Source organism: Halyomorpha halys, unplaced genomic scaffold (genome assembly GCF_000696795.3).
Source record: "Halyomorpha halys isolate HHAL.00 unplaced genomic scaffold, Hhal_1.1 Scaffold134.1, whole genome shotgun sequence".
Classification (NCBI taxonomy): domain Eukaryota; kingdom Metazoa; phylum Arthropoda; class Insecta; order Hemiptera; family Pentatomidae; genus Halyomorpha; species Halyomorpha halys.
This window is the reverse complement of record NW_027107159.1, coordinates 554147-578663: the sequence shown is the minus strand read 5'-3', so window position 1 is coordinate 578663 and position 24517 is coordinate 554147. Positions and strand designations below refer to the sequence as shown.

General features: G+C 32.0%; 2 protein-coding genes across 12 annotated transcripts in view; both read left to right on the top strand.

The window, feature by feature from the left end:
* The window catches only part of dpy (dumpy), a 354721-nt gene that overhangs the window by 265283 nt on the left and 64921 nt on the right, over positions 1–24517 (top strand). For 8 of the 11 annotated variants that reach the window (XM_067045457.1, XM_067045461.1, XM_067045460.1 and 5 more), the window contains 19 exons: positions 1823–1966; positions 3328–3399; positions 3564–3647; positions 9622–9840; positions 11099–11281; positions 11354–11554; positions 11621–11791; positions 12386–12505; positions 12580–12960; positions 13147–13587; positions 13674–13991; positions 14072–14395; positions 14473–14784; positions 14865–15194; positions 15271–15597; positions 15697–16026; positions 16112–16417; positions 18973–19293; positions 23729–24058. In XM_067045457.1, the coding sequence (XP_066901558.1) occupies positions 1823–1966; positions 3328–3399; positions 3564–3647; positions 9622–9840; positions 11099–11281; positions 11354–11554; positions 11621–11791; positions 12386–12505; positions 12580–12960; positions 13147–13587; positions 13674–13991; positions 14072–14395; positions 14473–14784; positions 14865–15194; positions 15271–15597; positions 15697–16026; positions 16112–16417; positions 18973–19293; positions 23729–24058 (4914 nt within the window). The remainder of the gene's footprint in view (positions 1–1822; positions 1967–3327; positions 3400–3563; positions 3648–9621; positions 9841–11098; positions 11282–11353; positions 11555–11620; positions 11792–12385; positions 12506–12579; positions 12961–13146; positions 13588–13673; positions 13992–14071; positions 14396–14472; positions 14785–14864; positions 15195–15270; positions 15598–15696; positions 16027–16111; positions 16418–18972; positions 19294–23728; positions 24059–24517) is intronic. The other 3 variants (XM_067045463.1, XM_067045465.1, XM_067045459.1) reach the window with 2 other exon arrangements.
* LOC106678293 (coagulation factor XII-like) lies at positions 22297–23105 on the top strand. The gene has a single exon (XM_014416727.2). It carries the CDS (start codon positions 22653–22655, stop codon positions 23043–23045), a length of 393 nt encoding a protein of 130 aa, XP_014272213.1. The 5' UTR covers positions 22297–22652; the 3' UTR covers positions 23046–23105.

Genomic DNA, 24517 nt, shown 5'->3' with positions numbered 1-24517 from the left:
GATGACTGAAGGTGTTACTGAGGAAACCCAAACCGTAACAATTTCATCTACTATTAATGCTACAATGAGTACTGAAGAGCGTTCATCTCCAATTTCAAAAAGTGAAACTTCTTTAACGGATACTTATCCTTTCATAACTGAAACTGTTACTGAGGAAACACAAACAGTAACTACTCCAGCTACTGTTAAAGCCTCTATGAGTACTGAAGAGCCTTCATCTCCAATTTCAAAAACAGAAACCTCTGTACCAGTTACGTATTCTTCGATAACTGAAGGTGTTACTGATGATTCACAAACAGTAACAATTCCGTATACTATTAAAAGAGGTACTGAAACTTCTTTACCCATTTCATACCCTTCAAGAACTGATGGTGTTACTCCTGAAACCCAACCTTCTGTTACTTATCCAACAACTGTTACTTTCCAAACACCTACAATCCAGGAAGGCACTTTACCAACTTCATTGTCGTCTAATTTTTCAAGTTTCACAACATTGGGTCCTTTTAGTAATATTACTGGTTCGCCAACTTTTACAGATGTCCAGTTACATTATACAAGGACTACCTACGGCAAAACTCTTTCTACTGAAATGGCAAATGTTTCTGATGTTATCAGCAATTTAACTGTGCATATTCTCCCAACTACTAAGCATGATATAATTGAATCTTATACTTTATCGTCTTATACTATTCCTGAATCAGCAGTTACAGATTTATCATCTGAATTTTCAACCCAAATAAGTTCTACCGTTACCCTATCATCTGATGGTCATTTATTTACTTCTCAAGATAACCTACAAGACCAAGTTACTTCAGTTACGGCAAGTGCAAGTGAATTCAATACAGTTTTGCTATCAACGAAGCCTTCATTTGATAATTTTACTATTAGACCCTCACTTTTAAATGAAACTGTTCCAACTTTCCTTCCTGATACTACTACAACACCAGTAACTAAGGACTTGATCACGCCAAAAGTTTGTTCCTCATCATCTGAATGTCCCTTGAATGAGATTTGCTTTCGTAGCTTATGTAGAACCCTTTGTGACATTTATAAACCATGCAAAGAAAACATAACTTGCCTTAGTGACAGAAATAATGTTGAGTGCTTGTGCCCACCGCAATTAAACATCAGCCTAGATAGTGTTGACTGTATCACACACCCAGGTAAACATGACAAAAGCGTTTGAATGAATCAGCTTGAAACTCTTATCTTTCAAGCACCTTTTAAAAACAAGTTTCATAAAAAATTAGAACCCTTTGGAGGATTATAAAAGGGTATGCATACATTGTACTGAAACAAAACTGATAGTACACATCTTCAACACACTAAAAGTGACTCCAGTGTGTAGCAAATACTTCTATTTTAGTAATTGAGTTGATTAGACAAATACTCAATTTTCTTTGTGATTTTTAATTTTCATTTATTTTATAGAAAATACATTTTAATTATTCTTTTCTCTTTATTTTTCAGCTTATCACTTCGAATGAAGCATGTTCTTTTTTCATAGCCACTTATAGCAGCGTGGTGTCTTCATTTTCTTTAAGTTGTACTACTTTGTTTTTCTGTTTTTCTTTTTTCTTATTTTTTTTTTTAATGTGTTGGTTGTGGGTATATAATGCATGCTTCAATTTAGGTGTTGGCCATCTATATGCATTTGTTTTTTTCCTTTTACCTTTTATCTTTACACATCTTATTTCCTCTAGCTGTGCTGATTTTTAAAATAACTTTATTTATTATAAACCTTTGAATCAGTTTTTGTTTGTTTGTTTTGGAATCAATTTTGAAAAAATACAATTAAAAATTTTGCAAATGAACATTGCAGTGGTGGGATGCCTGGATGACAGTGACTGTCCTGAGCATCAGTCCTGCCTGAACCAGAACTGTCAGGATCCATGTTTAACTGCTAATCCATGCCATGGTGAAGAACAGTGCCAAGTTCATGATCATCAACCTGCGTGTGTCAAAGGTTTTAAGCATTCATTATCATTCTCAATACATTTATCAATTGACTGGCACCAAATTTTAGATAAATTTAATTTTGAAATACTCCTTTCTTTCCTAAATTATAGATATTAAAAGGCTGTAAAACAATCTAGAAAATATTTTAATTAGTAAAAAATGAGTTATTTTCAAGATTAAAAAAGGAAAACTAATATAATACAATACTATAGGCATTAAATATCAATTATAATAGATTACCTGAATTTCAAAGTGGAGAACATTTAAAAATGAGAGTCATCATCTAACAACAATAATGTTACTTCATATATTTTTAATTAGGTTATGACATTGACCAGGCCCATAGGTTTTGATTTACCAGAATATGCTGTACTGAATAATAAATAGATTTAAACTATTGATTAAACACAGGTTTTAGTATTAATAAATTTGCTATTATGAACGGCATCTTTTTTTCTGTTTTTTACCCTATTATTAGAATGGGTACTATTACTTTGTTGAATGCTCAAGTCTCTTGATTATCTTAAGAATGTTACTTTCAATTATAATATAATGATACTATGAAGTATAATACTATTAGATCAAGTCAAGCATTTAAAGTCACTCAATATAACATTCTTCTTGTAATGATCTTCATCTTCAGATATTTAAATTTGAAGATCTTCCTTAAGATTTAATTCCCCAGGATGGAGTTTCACTTACATATTCACTGTTCAATGGTAAATAGATTTTTTTGTCTCGCTTCCAGGTTTCACTTGTTATTTTCTTATTGTGTAGCAACTGCTCATCATCCTTTGTTAATATCACAAGATTGTCAACAAATTGTAAGGTGCCCTAACAACCATTATATATGTGTACACCTGTTCCCAAACATTTTACTTCTATGTTTTCAAATTTTTTTGGCATGAACAAAAGTGGAAGTAGGAAATATCCTTACTTGAACTTTAAGGATATATAGAAAACTGATTGATAAATCCAGTTTAAAGTTTTATTGTGGCTTTATCACTATCCTACAAACTTTTCTAACTTATTTATTTATACCATATCACCATTTGACAAAATAAAAATTTTCATATCCAGGCAGGATTAATGTTAGGGATTAAATGTATGTAGCCCGTTTTTTTTTGTGCTAGTACACCATACATTCTCAACTTTTAAAAAAAATACAAAAATAAAAATTAGTTTATAATTTTAATTTTAATTAGGTAATTAATTACCCAAATTCATTTCCGGGTTGAATATAATATGAAAAAAATAATTAAATATAAAAATAGTAATAAGTTCCATTTTGACATATTCACAAACAATATCAAATTATGTTAAATATTTTTTAAAGTACTTTTCATAAATTTAAGATTTCCTTTTTAGTTTGCCAATGTCAGAGGAATGCTGATTGCCGACACAACTTTATTTGTGATGGATGCCATTGTGTTGCTGGTGGTAAGTTTTCAGTTATCAAAAATTATTTGACTATAAATGTCCTTCTGTTTAAAGACTGATTTATTTAAAGATTTTTGGTAGTACTGCTAATTCTACAGAAATAATGTCATATGTTATTTATGTCCTATAACTTGTAAAATAGTTATGATACCATGAAATTATAGGTCAAGAACCATTTGTCTACGAAGGATGTGACCATTGTCCACCAGGAATTCCCTGCAACCCTTTGACAGGAGCATGCATTAAAGGTAAGTGCTGAGAAACTTAGTACCCTGAAGTATTTAGACTGATTAGATTGAAGCACTTTGAAAAGCATTTTCAATGTGTGTGTTGCTGTTTTGTGTTGCTGTCTTAATTGAACTAAATAAATGAATTCATTTATATCAATATTACCTTCCAAATCCACCCCATATCCCCAAAGAAATACCATGATAAGGAGCTGAGGAACCCATCAGAGTCCGCGACTCAGTTTGTAGGTCGGGCAATCAACAAGGAAATTAATGCATATGTAAGTCAGTTTTATTTTTGCAAAACTTTCTGAACTTCATCTTTTGCCTTCTTTTACTTTCAAAACTGTTGTAGAAAGCAAAAATCTAAAGAGAGCAAGACCTTATCTATTGTACAAAACCAATTTCTAAACGATTGGCTGCTGTTTTCTTCACTACCCAATTTTTCATTAGCAAAATTATTTATTTTGACTTCACAACTGTTAATATTGTTCATAGTTTCTTATATTTTCTATCTTTTTAAATTTGCTTTTTTTTTTTTTTCCTCTTTTCATCTTTATAAACATGTCTTACACAGAAGACATGGGGGTTTCTTATTGAATCTTTTCTTTTGTTCTTGATTTCTTTTTACTTCTCCTATATCTCTCCCTACTTTATACACTCGAAAACTATGACAATCTGAGTGTCAGCATGAGAAGATTACGAATGATTACAAATTTGCTATATTATACTGAATAGCAAAATAGCAACACGTCTTCAGCTTTCCTATTGTGCATATAATGAAATGTTATATTTTTTATTTGTATAGTGTAACATAATGTATATTTAATTTATGTATATATTTTGTAAATATTTGTATTTATTTATTTTCCTGTTGTTTATGTAATTTTTTTAATTGTTAATATTCAATGTTTTAATTGTCTATCCCTTACTTTAAGGGCAACAGGAAAATAAGACTACAATAAATAGACCATTTCAAATTCAAAGTATTATTTTATACATATATAAATGTTTGGCTTGTAAGAAGGACAAACGTTATGCAAGCACAGACTGCAGCATGGGGTTATGCAGGCATGTAAATACCATTTATTTGTTTAGTAGATTCCTCTCAAATAAATAGTTTAGTATACCATGTCTGCATATTTGTTGGGTAACAGAGTTGGGAAGTAAATTACCCAGTGAGAACTAAGCCCAATATTTTTGTATGTTTATATAGTGTTTGCATATAATGTAATGAAATGCCTCTTCTGTCATGTTATTATCATGGACAAAACTTTAACAAAAATATGGGAGTAAAATGGAAAAATATAGTTTTATTTATTTTTTACAGTTTTGAATGGACTATAAATAGTCGACAGAAATTCATTAACTAGTAATTTTTGCTGATTATTTTTTTTCTTTCTCTTAATAAGATCTAATGTATTGAATTAATTAAGTAATACTCTGATTTAAAAATATAATTAGAAAGATAAAATGTTTGAAGTAAATGAGATTACGGAGTAAATTATTGTTTACCAAAATTTTCCTAGTTACTATTTGAAGCTAAAATTATGTTAGATAACTTTCAAATGTAATATTACATTTAGTTTTCTTTACTTAAGTTAAGTAGTATTGTCTTCTTAATATTTTTGATTAAAACACACAGAGTATCTAAATTTTTTCAAGAAATATTTTCTTTCTTCAGTTATAAACTAGCCAAACTTACTAGGTATCATTGTTAAGTTTTGAGTATTTTGATCCAATTATATTATTTATTTTTTCTGAGAAGATAAAGTCAACTTTCATTACTAGTCAATGAATTTACTGTTATTTTGGTTTAAGCAGGGTTTAAAAGCTAATCTAATGTATTCCTTGCATGTGCATGAGCATAACGGAGACCTGGCTTTGCTTTGGTTCTTAAACATAATCTTGCTGTATATTTTGCTGCTTTTATTAATGCTTAGAATATCCTTCTCCACAAGTCTGAACTGTTTATTCATAATTTCTGACTAAAGACAGAGAATGAAAGAAAAAAAAATGAATAAAAAATCAAGATATAGGTTTCTTAAAACTCTAGGAAAGATCAAATAATTATTATATTTAATTTTACTAACTCTTGCCTTTTTTCTTTCTGTGCTCTTCTGTTGCTCTCTCTCACCTGGCAACGCTGTTAGGTGCTGATGCTTCAACCTCTTCGCACGTTGATACTACCACATTCACTACTGTAAATACACCTTTCTTTGACAATACTACTCCTAATGAAATTGATAAGACTGACATTACTGAAACTGAAGTTACCACTGGTGATATCTTTACTACAACCGTATCTAGTCAGAAAGATGATCTCATTGAAGTACAAAATAACATTGAAACTCCCACAACCACTACTGAAAAGCCATTAACTGGTATTTCAGATGATAGTGATAAAATAACTGAATCAACTCAAGAAGAAACTACTCAAGGTACATTATCAACAATTCAAGCTTCTTTTGTAACATTTACTGATAGCTCTACTATAGAAATTGCCAACAGGATACTAGAATCGAATACAGAGTCTACTGCAAATATGGCAACAGATAATAATGAAAAGTTAGATGATTTAGAAGAATTTCAAACTACTACTATTTTAAAAGGATTAACTAACCAAGAGAGTGTAACTATAACTGAGACACCATTTTTTCCCGAAGTATCAACTAATGAAATTGCTGTAGAAAGTATGTCCACAATTGGAGGATTGAGTACCTTTGAAGAAGGGACAACAAAAAGCCTGGACAACGATGATTCATTTACTGAATCCGACATAGGTGAACAAGTTACTGAGCAGACATCAACAGATAGTTTTTCCACTGTTTCTCTAGAAGAGATTGTTAACCCTACTGAACGAGATTCTAAGAAACCTAGTAAAACAGATAATTCAAATTCAGCCCCAACAAATGCTCGTAACCAGATTGATAAAACTGTTAAGGTTCAAAATAGGTTAGAAGAAAGATTTGGTGAGCCTTTCGGTGATAATACAATCATGACAACCACTGAAAGTGGTACAATACCAACTAATCAAGTAACAAATATAGACATTGAAGCTGAAACAACTTCTCAAAATGATGAAAGATTTGAAACCCCTTCTAGCAGATTGACAACAGCAACTGATAGTAATATTAGTTCTGGGATAGAAACCACTACAGAAATTAATGCCGAGATTCGTGCTGAAACCACTACTGATCAAACTGAATCTGGAGAAAGATTTGAAACTCCTTCTGTGGAATCAACAACAGAAACAGTTACTGATAGTAAAATTAGTTCTGGGATAGAAACCACTACAGAAATGAATACTGAGGTTCGTGCTGGGACCACTACTGATCAAACTGAATCTGCAGAAAGGTTTGAAACTCCCTCTGTTGAATCAACAACACAAACAGTTACTGAAAGTAGAATTAGTTCTGGGATAGAAACCACAACAGAAATGAATGTCGTGATTCGTGCTGAAACCACTACTGATCAAACTGAATCTGGAGGAAGATTCGAAACTCCTTCGGTTGAATCAACAGAAACAGTTACTGAAAGTAAAATTAACTCTGGGATAGAAACCACTACAGAAATGAATGCTGAGGTTCGTGCATTCGTGCTGAAACCACTACTGATCAAACTGAATCTGGAGGAAGATTCGAAACTCCTTCGGTTGAATCAACAGAAACAGTTACTGAAAGTAAAATTAACTCTGGGATAGAAACCACTACAGAAATGAATGCTGAGGTTCGTGCTGGGACCACTACTGATCAAACTGAATCTGGAGAAAGGTTTGAAACTCCTTCTGTTGATTCAACAACACAAACAGTTACTGAAAGTAAAATTATTTCTAGCTTAGAAACCACTACAGAAATGAATGCCGAGATTCGTGCTGAAACCACTACTGATCAAAGTGAATCTGAAGAAAGGTTTCAAACTCCAGTCACTGAAAATACAATAAAAACTGAAGCTGATGGTGAAGTCACCTCGGACACAATCACTACAACTGCTTCAGAAATAAATACTACCCCAGAAGTTCATATAACAAATAAACAAACTAATACCATGGAAAGTTTTGAATCACTGGTAACTGAAGTTCCTACAACAATGTTTAAAACTATTGGGACAACTGTGACCAATGATCAATCAGAAACAACACCATCTGGAACAAATGAACCTGCACTTATAGACGAGAGGTTTGGAAGTATCTCTTCAGATTCTTCTACTGACCCCCAGTCTGGGATTGAGAGCTCTACTCAAGATGTTACTTCTTTGACAGAATCAGTAACAGATATGTCGAGTGATATTACCCATCCAACAACTAACTCTTTTGATAATGCAAATACAGATAATGACCAGAAAGAAGTTTCTACTACTAGTGCAACTGAATTTCCTACTAGTATTTCAGATATAACTGCAGAAACTTTATCTGTTTCTTCTTTTAATTTGGATTCATCTGATAAATTCTCTCTGACTGAATCAACTACAGAAGCTTTAACAATTACTTCTGTTAACCCTGATGACACTGAGAGTACAACTCTAACTAGCTCTGATGAATCATCAACAATCAAAGAAACAAGTGATGAATTGATCCAAACCACCACTTCCAGTGAAGTTAAAGAAGCAACAACTCAGGATTTAACCTTACAAAGTGCAACCATTGATGATACTGAAGTTATAACTACTACATCATTAACTGGTCTGGAAAGGATTGAATTAGAAACTTCTACTACAATGCTTACAACAGATAGTAGCGAAGCAACTACTTTAGAAATATTAGCAGACAATACAACTCCTGAAACAGAGACAGAAGTTTCTATTGATGGGAATATAGAAAATAGAATTGGGTTTAATGACAAAGAAACCACAATTACTGCAGAGAGTACTGAGACACTAGATGAAAGTTCTACTGTTTCTTCAGATGAAAGTTCTACTGTTTCTTCAGATGAAAGTTCTACTGTTTCTTCAGATGAAAGTACAACAGTTTCTTCAGATGAAAGTACAACTGTTTCTTCAGATGAAAGTACAACTGTTTCTTCAGATGAAAGTACAATTGTTTCTTCAGATGAAAGTAAAACTATTTCTTCAGATGACAGTACAACTGTTTCTTCAGATGACAGTATATTTGGAGAACTTGAAGATTTAAAAACAGATTCAATAATAACAGTGGAAACAACTACTGTAGAGAGTAGTAGTATGTTTCCAGATGAGAATGAAACAACACTGGCATCAATTTTAGATAATGAAACAAATAATACCATAAATATTACTACAGATGAGTCTTCCACAGTAACCACTACAACTAATAGTGACAGTACTGAAGAACCACCTACTAATGATACATTGACAACAGTTAGAACAACAACTGTAAGTAGCACTTTACTAAAACATAGAAAGTTTAAAGTACCAACCTTTATATACACTGGAAAGTGTACAAAAGACACTGACTGTCCCAATGGTGAGGCCTGTGTAAGCGGTTTGTGCGCGCATTGCACACATGGAATCAACCGATTGGACTGTCAAAAAGGTATATACGTTACACTCTTATTTTTCGTTTTATATTATTCAGTTAAACACGTCTTTTTATTGAATTAATTGTATATAGGCTTTATCGATGTGTCTTTGCCTCTTTTTTTTTATTTCTATGCTCTTCTAAAGGTATGTTGGTACAGGTTCATTTATAGAATATTAGCTTTACTGTTAGCTTCAAACATTTTTTTTTTATAACTAGAACACGGCTTATTGTTCTTAGAACTCATGATTTCTTTTTTACTTTTACTGTTAGAAGTATCTTGTTATTTCTTTCTTCACTCGAGCAGTTCTTTTCACTTCTTTTTCCTATAAACTAACTGTAAATAGATAATAATAAATAATGAATATTGTGATGAATGAGTTAGTTGAAGAGGTATTCGAGGCAATGTAAATATAATAATTAATTTACTTTGTGTTCTATAACTCACTTACTAATAAGAGTAAATGTCCTTTACCCTTGTTTGACCCGTAACCCTAATAGCAACTGGTGGAAGGCCCAAAAAGCCACAGCCGTGTGAAAAGGACAATGAGTGCCTCGACAGCGAGGCTTGCTACAATGGGCTTTGCGAGGATCTTTGTGGTCTCGCTAACATTTGCGCCCCCACGGCTAAATGCCATGTCGTCAGGCATCGACCAGTCTGCACATGCCCACCAGGACACCAAGGCAATCCTGCACTCAAGTGCTTCCTCCCTCAACCATGTAAGCTTTAACACCACCATTAAGTTCCCTTTGTGTTTGAATATACAGATGAAGCATGTTTAACTTTGTGCAATATATTTTTTTTTTATATTATTATACCTTAGTAAAGAAACAGTATTTTCCAAATACTTTTCAATACAGCAAAAAGAATTATTTTTTCAAAATCTTCTATGGGTAATTGTGAACTAAATTACGATAATCAATATTCCTCGGTACAATATTTGACTTATCATGATCAAAATTATTTATGATTAGTAAGTAATATTCTTAGTACTTCCTAAAAAAGTACTGAACCCCTGACCCTTCATGGGTTGTAGCGGTACAGATTTTAATTTTTTAAGTAATCTTCAAAATGATCATATCGTATTTCCTTTTATTAGACATAATTATAATTACTCAACAAAAAAAAATATTATTTTGTTTGCTATTCTATTTTTTTAGTTTCTTGCACTTTTTTAAATATTTTGCTTTATAAACCTCAATTATTTTTTGAAAACTTTTTGATTGGCCATTTTGGTTCAGAACAATTCAATTCAATAAATTGTGTTTTCCATTTCATCTTGAAACCCTTATAGTTTACCAGATTACAGTTTTTATGCCCTATTTTAGTTTGGTGAATATGGTAATTTGTGAACATACACTCTGTATATTTATCCACAAAGGAATTGTATTTTTTTATAATCTTGTACATACATTTAACATTTAAGTATTAATGTTCACGCATATTTTAATCATTAATTACATTTCAATTCTAGTCATTGCTGTAAATATGATTAAATAGTAATCAATTGTTTTATTTTATTTGCTGCCTAAAAGCTGATAGATGCTTAATCATTAGTTAATTAGTGCTGTTTAGTAATTTTATCTATAATTTATTGTAATTATACCAAGAATATTTAGTATTTTTAAAGTCACTGTAGTTATTCATTCATTTCTCTGTTCTATTAGCAAAATTAGTTTTAAGTTCTTTATTTTCACTCACATTTTCAAGGCTTTTAATATCCAATAATCATAACTTAAAAGTAGAATGCTGTATAGTTTATAATTCACTAAAAAAAAAAAATCAAATAACCATAATTTTTAACTAATTAACAGGCAATAATATATGAAATATTATACACATATTAAATATGTAAACAATATTCATGCCTATGTGTTTCTGTGCTATATTTTCAATATATATTCTCCTAAACTTGAATATTTGTTCGATTCTTCATAAACTTAACTGATGTAATATTTGCTATGCTTCATGATTTAGTGACATGTATCAGCAATGACGACTGTGGACTTACTGAAGCTTGTATAAGCCATAGGTGCCAACATCCTTGTGATGTACATAATCCTTGTGCTCAGAATGCTATATGTATCAACACAAACCATGGCTGTGACTGTGCGTGTGCAGAAGGTTTTCATGGCAATGGATACATTGGTTGCGTTCCAGGTAAAGTAAGCTTCCATAAATGTTTGTCTTGAAACAATTTTTTAAGTAATTTAACCATTTATCTTTTCTCAGTTATGTCCCAGAAATCAGTTTGCCAATACAATGAAGATTGCCCTCCTGAAAAGCTGTGCGACAGGTTGAATAGGGTCTGTATTAATCCATGCATGGAAGATTCATGTGGAGAAAATGCTGAATGTATTCCTGCTAACCATGGTATTCAGTGCAGATGTCCCACTGGTTTCACTGGAAATGCATATTTACATTGTTCTCAAGGTATTTTTATTTTTCTATTTAGTATTTGTCTTTAAGTTATATAAAATTATTTAACAATCAATGTAGTCTCAGGATGTCGTCGAGATTCAGAGTGCCCTCGGAATGAAGCATGTATAAATGGGGTTTGTGGAAACCCTTGTAATTGTGGATCAAATGCAATATGTGAAGTACATAATCACAAACCACACTGTAAATGTTTACCAGGCTATGGTGGAAATGCAAATGTAGGATGTACTGGTAAGTTTGAAACTTTATGTTCTAGTTTTAATTGTGATAACTTGTAATTCTGAAAAAAAATTGTATACCATATAAAAGAAAATTGATACATCATTTTCATAAGTCAGGAAGAATTAAATAGATATCCTACAAAACAATGGCCTTTAAAATGATGCATTTATTTTTAAATGGTATAAATATCATATTGTTGATTTTTTCAGATTTTTTGTTTGTTTAATTAAAGTTGATTTTTTTTTTCACTTATTAGTTATCACAGCTTTAGTAATAATACATAATAATTAAAGTAGCTCTACATTGGGATCAAGAAAGGAACAGTTTTTATGAAGTGGATGATGTTCTCTAACTTTTTTTTTTTTTTACCATTTTTCCTGTTATTTTTAAATTACAAATATTTCGATCAATCCGTGTCTATATCTAAAATAGGTTTTCATATTTTTTTAAAAACACAATTTACTTTTTCTTCTTATTTTACCCTTGTTACTACTGGTTGGTCATGAATTACAGATAGAAAATACGATATCATTTTATCAATAGTTGCCTGAAACATGCCAATATACCATTTTAAAATTTTTTCAAGCATTAAATGAATTTTAGGACCAATTGACCCATGCGATCCAAATCCATGTGGTGTTAATGCTTTGTGCGAAATGGATGCAGGAGGACCGATTTGTTATTGTCCTAAAGGAATGACTGGCAATCCATTTAAAAATTGCAGTATGTATATATTATTAAAATCTTTAAATTTTTTTGACTGTTTGTTTACTTTTTTAATCATTTTTTTCCTACAGTTCCTGAAGGAGATGAATGTACACCAAACCCATGTGGCCCTAATTCTGGGTGCAGAATTGTCTTAAATTCACCCGTTTGTTTCTGCTTGCCAGAATATGAAGGCAATCCCCCAGTGGAACCTTGTTCATTACCAGTGCACCCTTGTAATCCATCACCTTGTGGGCCAAATACTCAATGCTCGGTATTAGATAATGGATTTGCAAAGTGCACATGCTTACCAGGTTATCTCGAATCACCAAACACAATAAGAGGATGTGTTGAGAGGCGAAATCCATGCTCACCAAACCCATGTGGCCCAGGAGCTCTATGTGACAAAGATAGAAATCCCTCATGTTATTGCCCTGAACCTCTAGTGGGAAATCCATATCGCTCTTGTACAGGTAGATTAATTTAAATTGATTAATGAAACTTTTGTGTTATTATTATCATCATGAAAAGATTGTTATTAGTAATTAATTAAAAGAAAATTAACTAAAACTACAATGTTTCTTTTAGTTTATTCTTTAAAATAGATTAAATTATCAGTAAAACTTTTTAAATTAACTTTTATAATTACAATTTTACAGAGCCTGTGAAAACAATGTGCCAACCTGGACCATGTGGACATAATGCTGACTGTTATGTAGTAAGCCACAGTGAACAATGTTATTGCCGACCAGGATTCATCGGTGACCCTTACACAATGTGCCAGACAGAAGCACCTAGTCCTTGTGTTCCAAACCCATGTGGACACCATGCCATCTGCACCATAACATCACAAGGCAGCCCAATGTGCCTTTGCCCTGATGGAATGGGTGGTGACCCAACAACTGGTTGTTCAGGCCCTCAGTGTACTACCGATGATGACTGCCAATTGAACCAAGCCTGTATTGGCTATAAGTGTAAGGATCCATGCCCTGGGGCTTGTGGATTTGGAGCATCATGCCGTGTTGAAAAACACCACCCTGTCTGCACCTGTGAAGCTGGTCTAATTGGAAATCCCCTAATCAGATGCTATAAAGTCATGGGTAAGCATTATTATAAAATTTCTATCACCAGTTTTTAGCGTAAACTAAGATTTTTTCTTATATACAAATTTCAAATTTAACTTCAGGAATAGAAGAAGATCAAAATCCATGTCTTCCATCACCCTGTGGTGCTAATACAGAATGCAAGATAGCTAATGGACGACCTGTCTGCTCTTGCCTTCCACATTATATTGGGCAACCACATACTGGTTGTAGGCCTGAATGTATTTTGAATTCAGATTGCCCAAGTGATAAGGCTTGTTTAAATCAAGTATGTGTAAACCCTTGCCACAGTGCAAATATTTGTGGTATTGGAGCAGTGTGCACCTGCAGAGATCACACACCCTCTTGTGGCTGTCCCTATGGAACTCATGGAGATCCTTTTATACATTGTCTTCAGATACGTAAGTATTGTAAACTTTTTTTAATAAGTGAGTAATTGTAATGATAACTGGTAAAAATTATCATATTCTTTTGTATGCAGCATCAGATAGTTTGAATACATCAGTACCTTGTTTACCATCACCTTGTGGACAAGGATATCTTTGTTCTTCAATGGGTGAAGCTGCAATGTGTGACAGATGTGGTATGCCAGACTCACAATGGGATCCTCATTGTAGACCAGAATGTCTTGCAGATTCAGATTGCCCTTTCAACAAAGCTTGCCTTGGGCAGAAATGTGTTGACCCTTGTCCTGGATCATGTGGTATTAATGCTCAATGTTCTTGTATGCACCATAGACCAGTTTGTTCCTGTCCTCAGGGAATGGTTGGAAATCCATTTGAGCACTGTGTTCACCAGCCTCCAGGTAAAAATATAAGTGAATATAAAGATTTTAAAGTTATGTATTAGTCACCACTTTTCTTAAATAATTTTTTATTTTAGGCATTGAAGATCAAGTACAAACTTGTGACAATCGATGCGGTGCTAATGCCATCTGTAAAGATGTAGGAGGATCTATTGAATGTGAATGTCAGCGCAACTTTTATGGAAACCCTTATTTAGGATGTCATCCAGAATGTATTACCAACTCTGACTGTCCATATAATTCAGCCTGTTCAAATTTCAAATGTATTGATCCTTGCCGAGGTGCATGTGGTGTAAATTCACAATGCACTTGCATAAACCATGTACCAATCTGTCATTGTCCATCAAATCAAGCTGGAAATCCTTTTGTTTCATGTTATCCTTCAAATGGTACTATTTAAATAACTATATTTTTTAATTTAATTTTTACATGAGAACCTTAAATTATTATTATTATTATTTATTTTTAGCTCCACCATCCGCTGTGGGTCATCCAGAAAACCCATGTGACCCTTCGCCATGTGGTCCCAACAGCAGATGCATTGTTTCTCTTCATGGTTATGCTACATGTTCTTGTTTACCTGGCTTTAGAGGAGTTCCGCCTGCTTGCCAGCCTGAATGTTTGGTCAGTTGTGAATGCCGACCAGATCGTGCTTGTATTAATCAGAAATGTTTAGATCCATGTCCTGGAACTTGTGGAGTAAATGCGTTATGTCATGTGATCAATCATAACCCCATTTGTTCTTGTCCTGTCGGTTATGTTGGTGACCCATTCCTTACTTGTCAGATACCACATGCAGGTAATGTTTTTTTCCTTTACAGTTACTTTATAAATTTTCAAGGGCTAATTCATTCATTTGTATGTAATATTTATAGTGGAAAATGAAGAACCTAAACATCCTGGACACCCTTGTGAACCATCACCTTGTGGACCAAATTCTATTTGCAGTGTTTTATCAGGAAGGCCTGTCTGTTCTTGTGCAGCCAATTTCATTGGTACTCCCCCTTTCTGTAGACCTGAGTGTACTATGAATCAAGAGTGCCCTCATGACAAAGCTTGTATTCAAGAAAAATGTAAAGACCCTTGTTTACAGAATTGTGGCCAGAATGCCGAATGTCATGTTGTTAATCATACACCATTTTGTAAGTGCAAGCCTGGTTATCATGGTGATGCATTTATTGGTTGTTCAAAAATACCAGCAAGTAAGTATGATTTTACAAATAATTAAATAATGCATGATATTCAGTAAAAATACAAAAAAAAAAAAAAAAAATTGATTCATATATTTGTTTTTTCTTCAGCTGTTCTACCTCAATTACCCAAAGATCCTTGCGATTTGGCACCTTGTGGACAGAATGCTCAATGTACAAACCATAATGGAGTAGCACGATGCTCCTGTATACCTCCATATATTGGTGATCCGTATGGAAGTGGCTGCCGTCCTGAATGTCTCATGAATAGTGACTGTCCTTCAAATCAAGCCTGCCTCTCTAGCCATTGCCGGGATCCTTGTCCAGGTGTCTGTGGTAATAATGCTCAATGCTCTGTGGTCAACCATATTCCTGTTTGTGTTTGTATACAAGGGTATGTTGGTGATCCATTTCAGTCTTGCAGACCTAAACCTACAGAAGGTAAATAAGTTCATTATAATATGAATAACTGTAATTTTTTTAAATTTTAGTATCTCTAATCAACAACTTACTTTATAATTTATAGTTCTCCCACCTCTGAACCCATGTGACCCAAGCCCATGTGGTCCTAACAGTATTTGTCGAGTGCAAGGAGGTACAGCTGCATGTTCTTGTAATGAGAACTATATTGGAGCTCCACCAAGCTGTCGACCTCAGTGTATTGCTAGTTCTGAGTGTCCCCCTGATAGGGCATGCATAAACCAGAAGTGTGCAGATCCATGTCAAGGAACTTGTGGCTTGCATGCCACTTGCCACGTTCTTAATCATAATCCTATTTGTTCTTGTCCACCTGATACTGTTGGTGATCCTTTCGTACGATGTGTTCATGAACGTAAGTACAACATTCAATTTATTTGAATATTATATTTTTTGGCAATATATTCTGGTAATATGACATTAATTATCCTGGCAGAAAGCCAATCACAAAAACATGAAAGGTAAATAAAAAAAAAAAATTATTTATTTTCAAATATATAACGTTAATTTTTCAGAAGTTCCTGGAATTATTTGAAGTGAAAAAAATTGGGTTTTATTCCATACTTTATCTTAATATTAAACACAAATTAATTACAGTTACTATTTAGATAAGTATTTATATTCAAAGCAAAATATTATCACCTCCACATTGTTTAATTATACAAGTGAATATATACACAATGCTGTTGTCACTTGTCTTTATGAAATAGCATGGGACTATATTACTATATGGGTTTTTAATATAGTTAGTCAGTAAAGTAGTTAATTTTTTAATAACTATGATGAAGATGGTCTGGGATGCAATCAAGAAGAAACAAAAAATAGTTGTATTTTTATTTTATATAAACTCAACATAAAATACAGATTGATTAAATTTTATTATTATTACAATAATTAAAATTTATTTATATTACAGATTAAATTGTTTATTTAAGAAATGGAATAAGTGCCAGCAATAGGTTTTGAATTATCTAAAAAATACTAGGTTAAGATTAAAATTTGAATGTTTGAGAATTTCTTAAATTGCAATGTATTCTCTGATAAAAAAAATAAATTTAATAAATATGTGGTTCTGGATCTGTCCTGCACTGGCATCTGAAAAAACAATATTATGACTTTTTCTAGAAATGAAATTGTCTAAATAATATATAAACTTTGAGCAAACTTCATTACCTCATTTGTTCGATGTTTCTTCATGATATTTATTAAAAAAATTTCCAATAGTCAAGTCATGGGTTATCTACAGAGCACCAACCTATTCTAACCATGATGGAGGGTCAAGTTTTCATTCTGTTAGACCTCTATGAAAAATATAAGTTGACTATTTGAATTTAGATCTTTACTCAATACTTTTAGGAATGACTGACCTGATTGAAACTTAACTTAAAACTAACACTTCTATAATTTTTTTTATAACACCCTTTCTGGTTATTTCTGACATACAGGAGGGATGAATTCTACAGGATACCACTCTATTCTGACCCTGATAGGGGCTTAAGTTTTCATTTAATGGAACCGCCACAGAAATAAAAGTCTATCCCGCAGGCCAGATTTGAATCGGCACAGCTGCAGTACTGAGGTTGCAAAGATGTATGACTTAATTCTTTCAGCTACAGACAGCCTGACACTTCTATTGTATCCCTAATCAATACTTAGAATAAAAAAAAAGTTCCTTATTTTAAAATTTTATTTTTTTATTTAATTGTTATTGTTTCTAAATTCACGTACATATATTTCTAAGTTAAATATATTTTCACATTAATTTCATTTAACCAAATTTATTTCTTTATGGAAAAAAAAAAAAAATCATTTTTTTTCTGACATATATATTCATTGACAATTTTTTAATACTTAAAAATCTTGATGTTTTTTAAACAAATACTTATGAGACTTTACCATTATTTTGGGGTAGATCGTGTGGTGGATCCCAAGTGGTGTGAGCTGATCAAGCTTACTTAGATTCCTAGAATCTTCAAATTTTAAGCTTTAATAAGCTCACCACATTGCCGTAATGTTACTGGTGAACAATAGGCTTTATTGGCCGCAGTGCTTTATGCCACAATAAAAAAAAAAAGTACCATTATATTAAATTCTTAATCAGGATTATGAGATGCTATTAATTTAGTTCTAATTAAATTTTACTTTTACAATGTATATGTAAGCTAGAGTCAAAAAAATAATTGAGTCAAAACTGGTATTAACTGGTCAATTACAGTTGTAACCAACCACATTAGTTAGGACTAGTTTTAATCAAGCTATGTTGGCAGAAGTAGTTTTAACTAAGACAAAACAGTGAAAGCTAGTAATGAACAAATAAAATCACTTATTATTTGTTTTTGTTGAGCTCTTTGTCGATTCTGTTGGGACAGGGTAAACTACTTCCCAAAAATTGTATTACCAAATAAATGCCCAAGAATTGACATAAATTATTTTATTGATTTTCTTATGTTTTTATTCATCTGTGCTTATGTAATCCATAAAGCATTAAAATGATTACTGCTATGCTATAGTACATCCTAAACCTACAAAGAGTTTTGAAAGAACGAGGGTATTTAGACATGTGAAAAATAAAAATCTGATGCTATTTAGCCGGGTAGTTACTGGTTCATGCTGATTGGAAAGCTTGGCATTGTCTAGTGATATATTACTTACATAGCAAAATACAAAGAAAAAAATCATGGGATCGGAAAAAATAGTTCAAATAAAGAGTTTGTCAAGACAAATATTGATTAGTCAAAGTAGTTTGCCTGATTAAAATTAAATTTGACCTGTCAAAACTCATGATATTACTGTTGTTGAGTAAAGGAGTATTGACCAGCCAATAACAGTTTTGACTGTAACATATATTTATGAAGTGTGTTTGAAATATTGATTAATTTATGACATAATTTCTTTAATATTGATTTACAGCCCCAAAGGTCCCTCAAACAACAATTCCTGAAAATCCATGCATGCCATCACCTTGTGGTGGAAATTCTGAATGTCGTGTCTTCGATCACAGACCTGTATGCTCTTGCTTACCTGGAATGTTAGGGGCTCCACCTAATTGTCGACCAGAATGTCTCATACATGCAGATTGTCCTACTAGACTTGCTTGCATAGGCTCTAAATGCAAAGACCCTTGCTCAGGATCTTGTGGGTTTAATACTCTCTGTAATGTCGTCAACCATCAGCCTCTTTGTACCTGCCAGCCTGGATTCGAAGGAGATCCTTTCTCAGGATGCACTCAAGGTAAATACATTTTTTTTATGCATGTTTATCTTATGATTTTATCATTATCCTCATTTCAGGCTTAAAATAGTTGCAATGGCAGGAAAAGTCAATTATCAATAAAGTAATACTTTTAAGCCCTAAGAATTGTTCATGTGACAGGTGACACCACTGTAAAAATATTTGTATAGCTGTTTGATTTGAAACTCTTGCATTTGATTGAATTTTGTAATAGGCTACTGCTCAAAATCATCTTAAATCTTTCTCTTAAATAGTAAGTAAACTAATGCTATTCAAGAAAATATAGCATTTTCAATGCTATATTCGCTCAACAGTGAAGATTGTTTTCTAAGGCTAAGTAAATCATGCTAAATAACTGCACTTATACTAATTTTGAAACTTTGCTTCTTCTTATTTTTTTTTTTTACTGTTTATATTATAAATCTATAAAACATTGAAATGATTGTATAAATTTTTTTGAGAAAATCGATAGTTTTAGTTATATCTTCAGAAGATATGTGAATTTATCTGGTTTTAGTTGTTTTGGTTATTTCATAGTTATGTAGTATAACTTACTCTGGATAATTTTATCTATTAAATATACATTACTCTCATCCCTCCTATACTTTTATAAACAAATAAAAATTGTCTATGAATACAGTGACAGTGAGAGTACTTGAAGGGCCGAGAACACCCTGCTCTCCATCCCCTTGTGGTACTAATGCTGATTGTGTCGAGAGGGGTAGAGCAGGGAGTTGCACTTGTCGAGAGAATTACCGTGGGGATCCATATACTGGCTGTCGGCCAGAGTGCCTTTTGAGCAGCGATTGTCATCCACAACTCGCTTGCAACAATACGAACCGCTGCTTTGATCCATGTGTCGGTGCGTGTGCTCCCAATGCCACGTGCCAAGTCATCAACCATAGACCTGTCTGCCTCTGCCCAACTGGAACTACTGGAAACCCTCAAGTTGCATGCTCTCCCACTCCTTCTTGTAAGCCTACTAACATTTTTTCTTTAAATTTCTTAAATAATGTTTCCATTTTCAAATCTAACTTAACACTACTAATTCTTATCTATTGCTTTATCACTAAACCTTTTTCTTGTGAATTTCTTTCTACTATTCAGTTATTTTCCATTCTTTTGAGCACTCATTTAATCCATTTTTTTGTACTATTAAAGTAACTATATTTAACATAAAAAGATAAAAGATTAATTAAATATGAAGTTTTTAAGTTTCATGATAATTAAGAAATTCCCTTATAAGTCTTCATTACATATTTTGTGATAAAGTCAAATAAACAGTTTTTTTCCTGATATGTAAAAATTTATCATTTTTCAGTTTAGTTTGATACAACGGTTTAGTAAATTCCCTCTTAGTTATCCCAGACTTTTAAGTTTGAAATGATCATCCACTACATGATTTACAATATTATTTTACCTTATTAAGATTTTATATATAGAAAAGAAAAAGAAGTAAAACCTCTTTTATAATATATTGTTTGATCAAATGTTATTTTTACTCACCACTTTCATATACATATATCCTTCTATCCAATTATTAGAAAAAAACATTTATAAAAAAATCATAATCACTCATTAAATTTCAAAGAATAATTAAAAACGATATCCGTCCATTAGGTGATTGTCACAGCTTTCGCATTTCACTTTCGAAAGTATTAAAAAAAAAAATTGTTTTTCTAAATTTTACATATCAGGAGAAAAATTGATTTTGCTACTCTTTGAAATTTCTTACAAAATAAAACTAGCATCGATTATTGTATAGCACCACCAAGAAGACCAGACACACCATGTTTTCCAAATCCTTGTGGGCCATTCAGTGACTGCCGGGCAACTCCTGAAGGGATAGGTGTGTGCACTTGCAGGCCTGGTTATGTCGGTACTGCACCAACTTGTAGACCTGAATGCCTGGTCAGTTCTGACTGCCCTAAGGACAAGACCTGTGTTCGGGAGAAGTGTGCAGACCCATGTCCAGGGACCTGTGCTCCCAATGCTGTATGTCGGGTGGTCAACCATTCTCCAGTGTGTGCTTGTAGTCCTGGCTATACTGGTGACCCATTCACTAGATGCCTAATGCCTGACCGTAAGCATGTTAACTCTGCATGGTACCTCAATCCTCAATTAATTTAATAATTTCTTATTAACTCCTAATCTATTGTTTTTTTGGGTGCATCACAAGTATATATTTATATTGTAAATGCACTTAATGTGAGAAACTTCTCAAATCAACTGTGTCTTGTGAGTCTTTAATGTATCTTGGTATAAAAAACAATTTTTTCAAATTTAAATTTAAACTAATTATTGAAAATTTATTATTATTGAAATTAAACTATGTCCTCAATGTGTTAATATTTTTTCCATAAAATAATTTCATAAGTTCTTTGATAATGATCAATTTCAATTGTTTGAATAAAATTTAATTATTTCATTTGCTTACCGCTGTTCCCATTAAATAAATATAATTGGATTATTCATTATATTTAGAGTGATGCGCCCATTTACTATATTTATACTGCTTTACTATTGATATAGTTTAACATTTAAATGTTTCATAACTATGCACTTTACTTTTCTTTACTGGAGAACCTTTACTAATTTCATTCATTCATCTAACCTACTCTTATATTAATTCTACATCATTAACATGGTATTTCAAACTTCATCATTACTTGATAATATCTTTTCATTTTGATTATAGATCACATTGCTTTGAAAACATACTCAATTTGATAGCACCTATAAAAAGTTTAAGTTATTTATCCAACTTACATATGTTATGTAAATATATATATTTAATGAGTTTCTGATTGATTAAAACTTAAAAAAAAGAAATATATTTATTTTAGTTAAAAAATCATGACAAATTCTATTTTATTTTTCTCATGAAATAATCTAGCTGTGTATGCTATTCTTTAATATAACAATTATTGATAATACAAGCAATTGAATTCTAGAGTATGTTTAACTTTAAATTCTTCATCTCCTACCTTTTTAAGCCAGTATTGGCATATACAGTAAAATTATAAATACAAAGTTTAAAATTTATTAAATGGATTTATTGAATAATGTCTATGGAAGAAGTCACATAAATGCTTAGTGGGATAACTTTTTGAAGAAGTTTTGATCGAAACTGTAAATTATATATATTGTAAAACAAAACTCAATAATTTCAAAACAGTCTAAACCGAGCACTTTCATTCTGACTGGGTCATTGAAATATTTCTGATGATGCTATTTTTCATTAATTACACATGTGATCTGTAATCAATATGTATGTCTTTGTATTAAAATAACTATCTTTTCAATTGAAGGAAGCAGGTTTGAACCTTCTTTATATGCATGTTTCTACTCTCTAATGCATGACTCTTCTATTAGAATGTGTCGACAATGAATCATCGCTACCCTATATCTGCCTCCCGTCCACATGTGGTCCCAACAGTGACTGCTTCGAAACTCCTAATGGTCCAATGTGCAAGTGTAAACAGGGTTATTCAGGCACTCCTCCACATTGTCGCCCTGAATGTACAACAAATGCCGACTGTCCAGGAAACAAAGCTTGTGCTCAATACAGGTGTGTTGATCCTTGCACAGGAAGTTGTGCAGCAATGGCCGAGTGCTACACTGTCAATCATTTACCCGTTTGTAAATGCCCTGTGGGGCAGAGTGGTGATCCATTCAGTTCTTGCTTCACTCAAAGTAAGACCTTATTCAAGAAAGGAAAGGTGTCGCTTGCATTTAATAATAAGTATTAATTTCATCATGAAACTAATATTAGTATTTTATTTTGCCTGTGTACCTTTAATATTTTGACAGTTAATTGTTTTCAGCATTTCATCATGCATAACATTTTTTGACTTAAAAATATTTATTCATTCTTCCTAAATTATTTTACTAAATATTTTTTTTTTCAATTATAATAAAATGATTTATAAATTTCATTTAATTTTTGGTTTTGATATTTTTAAAAGTCCATACAATTCTCAAACGATTTAACTTTCAGTTTAAAATTTACTTCAGTCACCTAGTAAATTGTTAGTTAATGGAAATATATTCATGATTTCTTAAAATAATAAACTTAGTCAGTTGTTCAATTATTTTCTAGAAAGTAATATGTCACTGCTTATCTTTATCTCATATTTTTATTGACCTACTGTATAACATATTGTAGCAAATTTTATTATTTACTTTTTTATAATTTAAAACTTTTTATTCCTATTATATTAATCTCTTTTTTATTCTGTACTCTCATAGAATTTATTTAGGAACAACCGTTTGTAATGGGTATTGTTCAGAATTAAGAAAGCCAGAACCCATGTTAGGGTTATTCAGATAGTGTAATAACAATGATAATTGTCCAGTTAATTTAATGGCACACTGTGTCTGTAGGCCTTCATGCATGCCTGATATATGTTGACATTTTATTGCATGTTTTCAGTTCCTGTTGAACAAAAGCCAATATACCCATGTGTTCCAACTCCCTGTGGAGTTAATACAATATGCAGGGAACAGAATGGTGTTGCAGCTTGTTCTTGTGTTGAAGGGTATATTGGAGATCCATACCTAGGATGTCGGCCAGAATGTATTCTAAATACGGACTGCCCTTGGGACAAAGCATGTTGGAATAATAAGTGTAAAGATCCTTGCATTGGTGCTTGTGGTCGGAATGCAGAGTGCAGTGTGGCACATCATTCTCCTTATTGTATATGCAAAGTGGGATTTACAGGAAATCCACTTGTCTTCTGCAACAAAATAGTGCATGCTCCTAGTAAGATTATTTCTCTTTTTTGCTATTTTTATGTGCTCGCTTTATTTTCTTCCAATGCATGTTAAAATTCCTAAGTTATTTGTCTTTGGGAAATATATTATTTTAAATAATGTTTCCTCAAATAATGAATATATTAATATAATTCAATAATATATATTATATATAATAAATAATATAAATTTTGAAACTCTTATAAAAATCAATCAAAAATATTAAAATAACTGAAAAAGACAGATTAATTTATCAACAGATATATTTGTACATATATATTTTTAAAAAAATTATATGCACTTTTATAAATTTCGACCTTTGTAAAAATTAGATATTAGTAATCGGCAAATACTTGCTTAATCAAACAATTTCTAAAATACTAATTATTTAAGTGATGTAGTATCAAATTATTTCCCAAGCTTTATTTCATGGTAAAAGAGAACAGTATTTCACTACTCAATTTGGTTT

Coding starts and splice junctions, on each gene's coding strand:
- LOC106678293 (XM_014416727.2), top strand. CDS start 22,653: ATGACTCTTCTATTAGAATGTGTCGACAATGAATCATCGCTACCCTAT.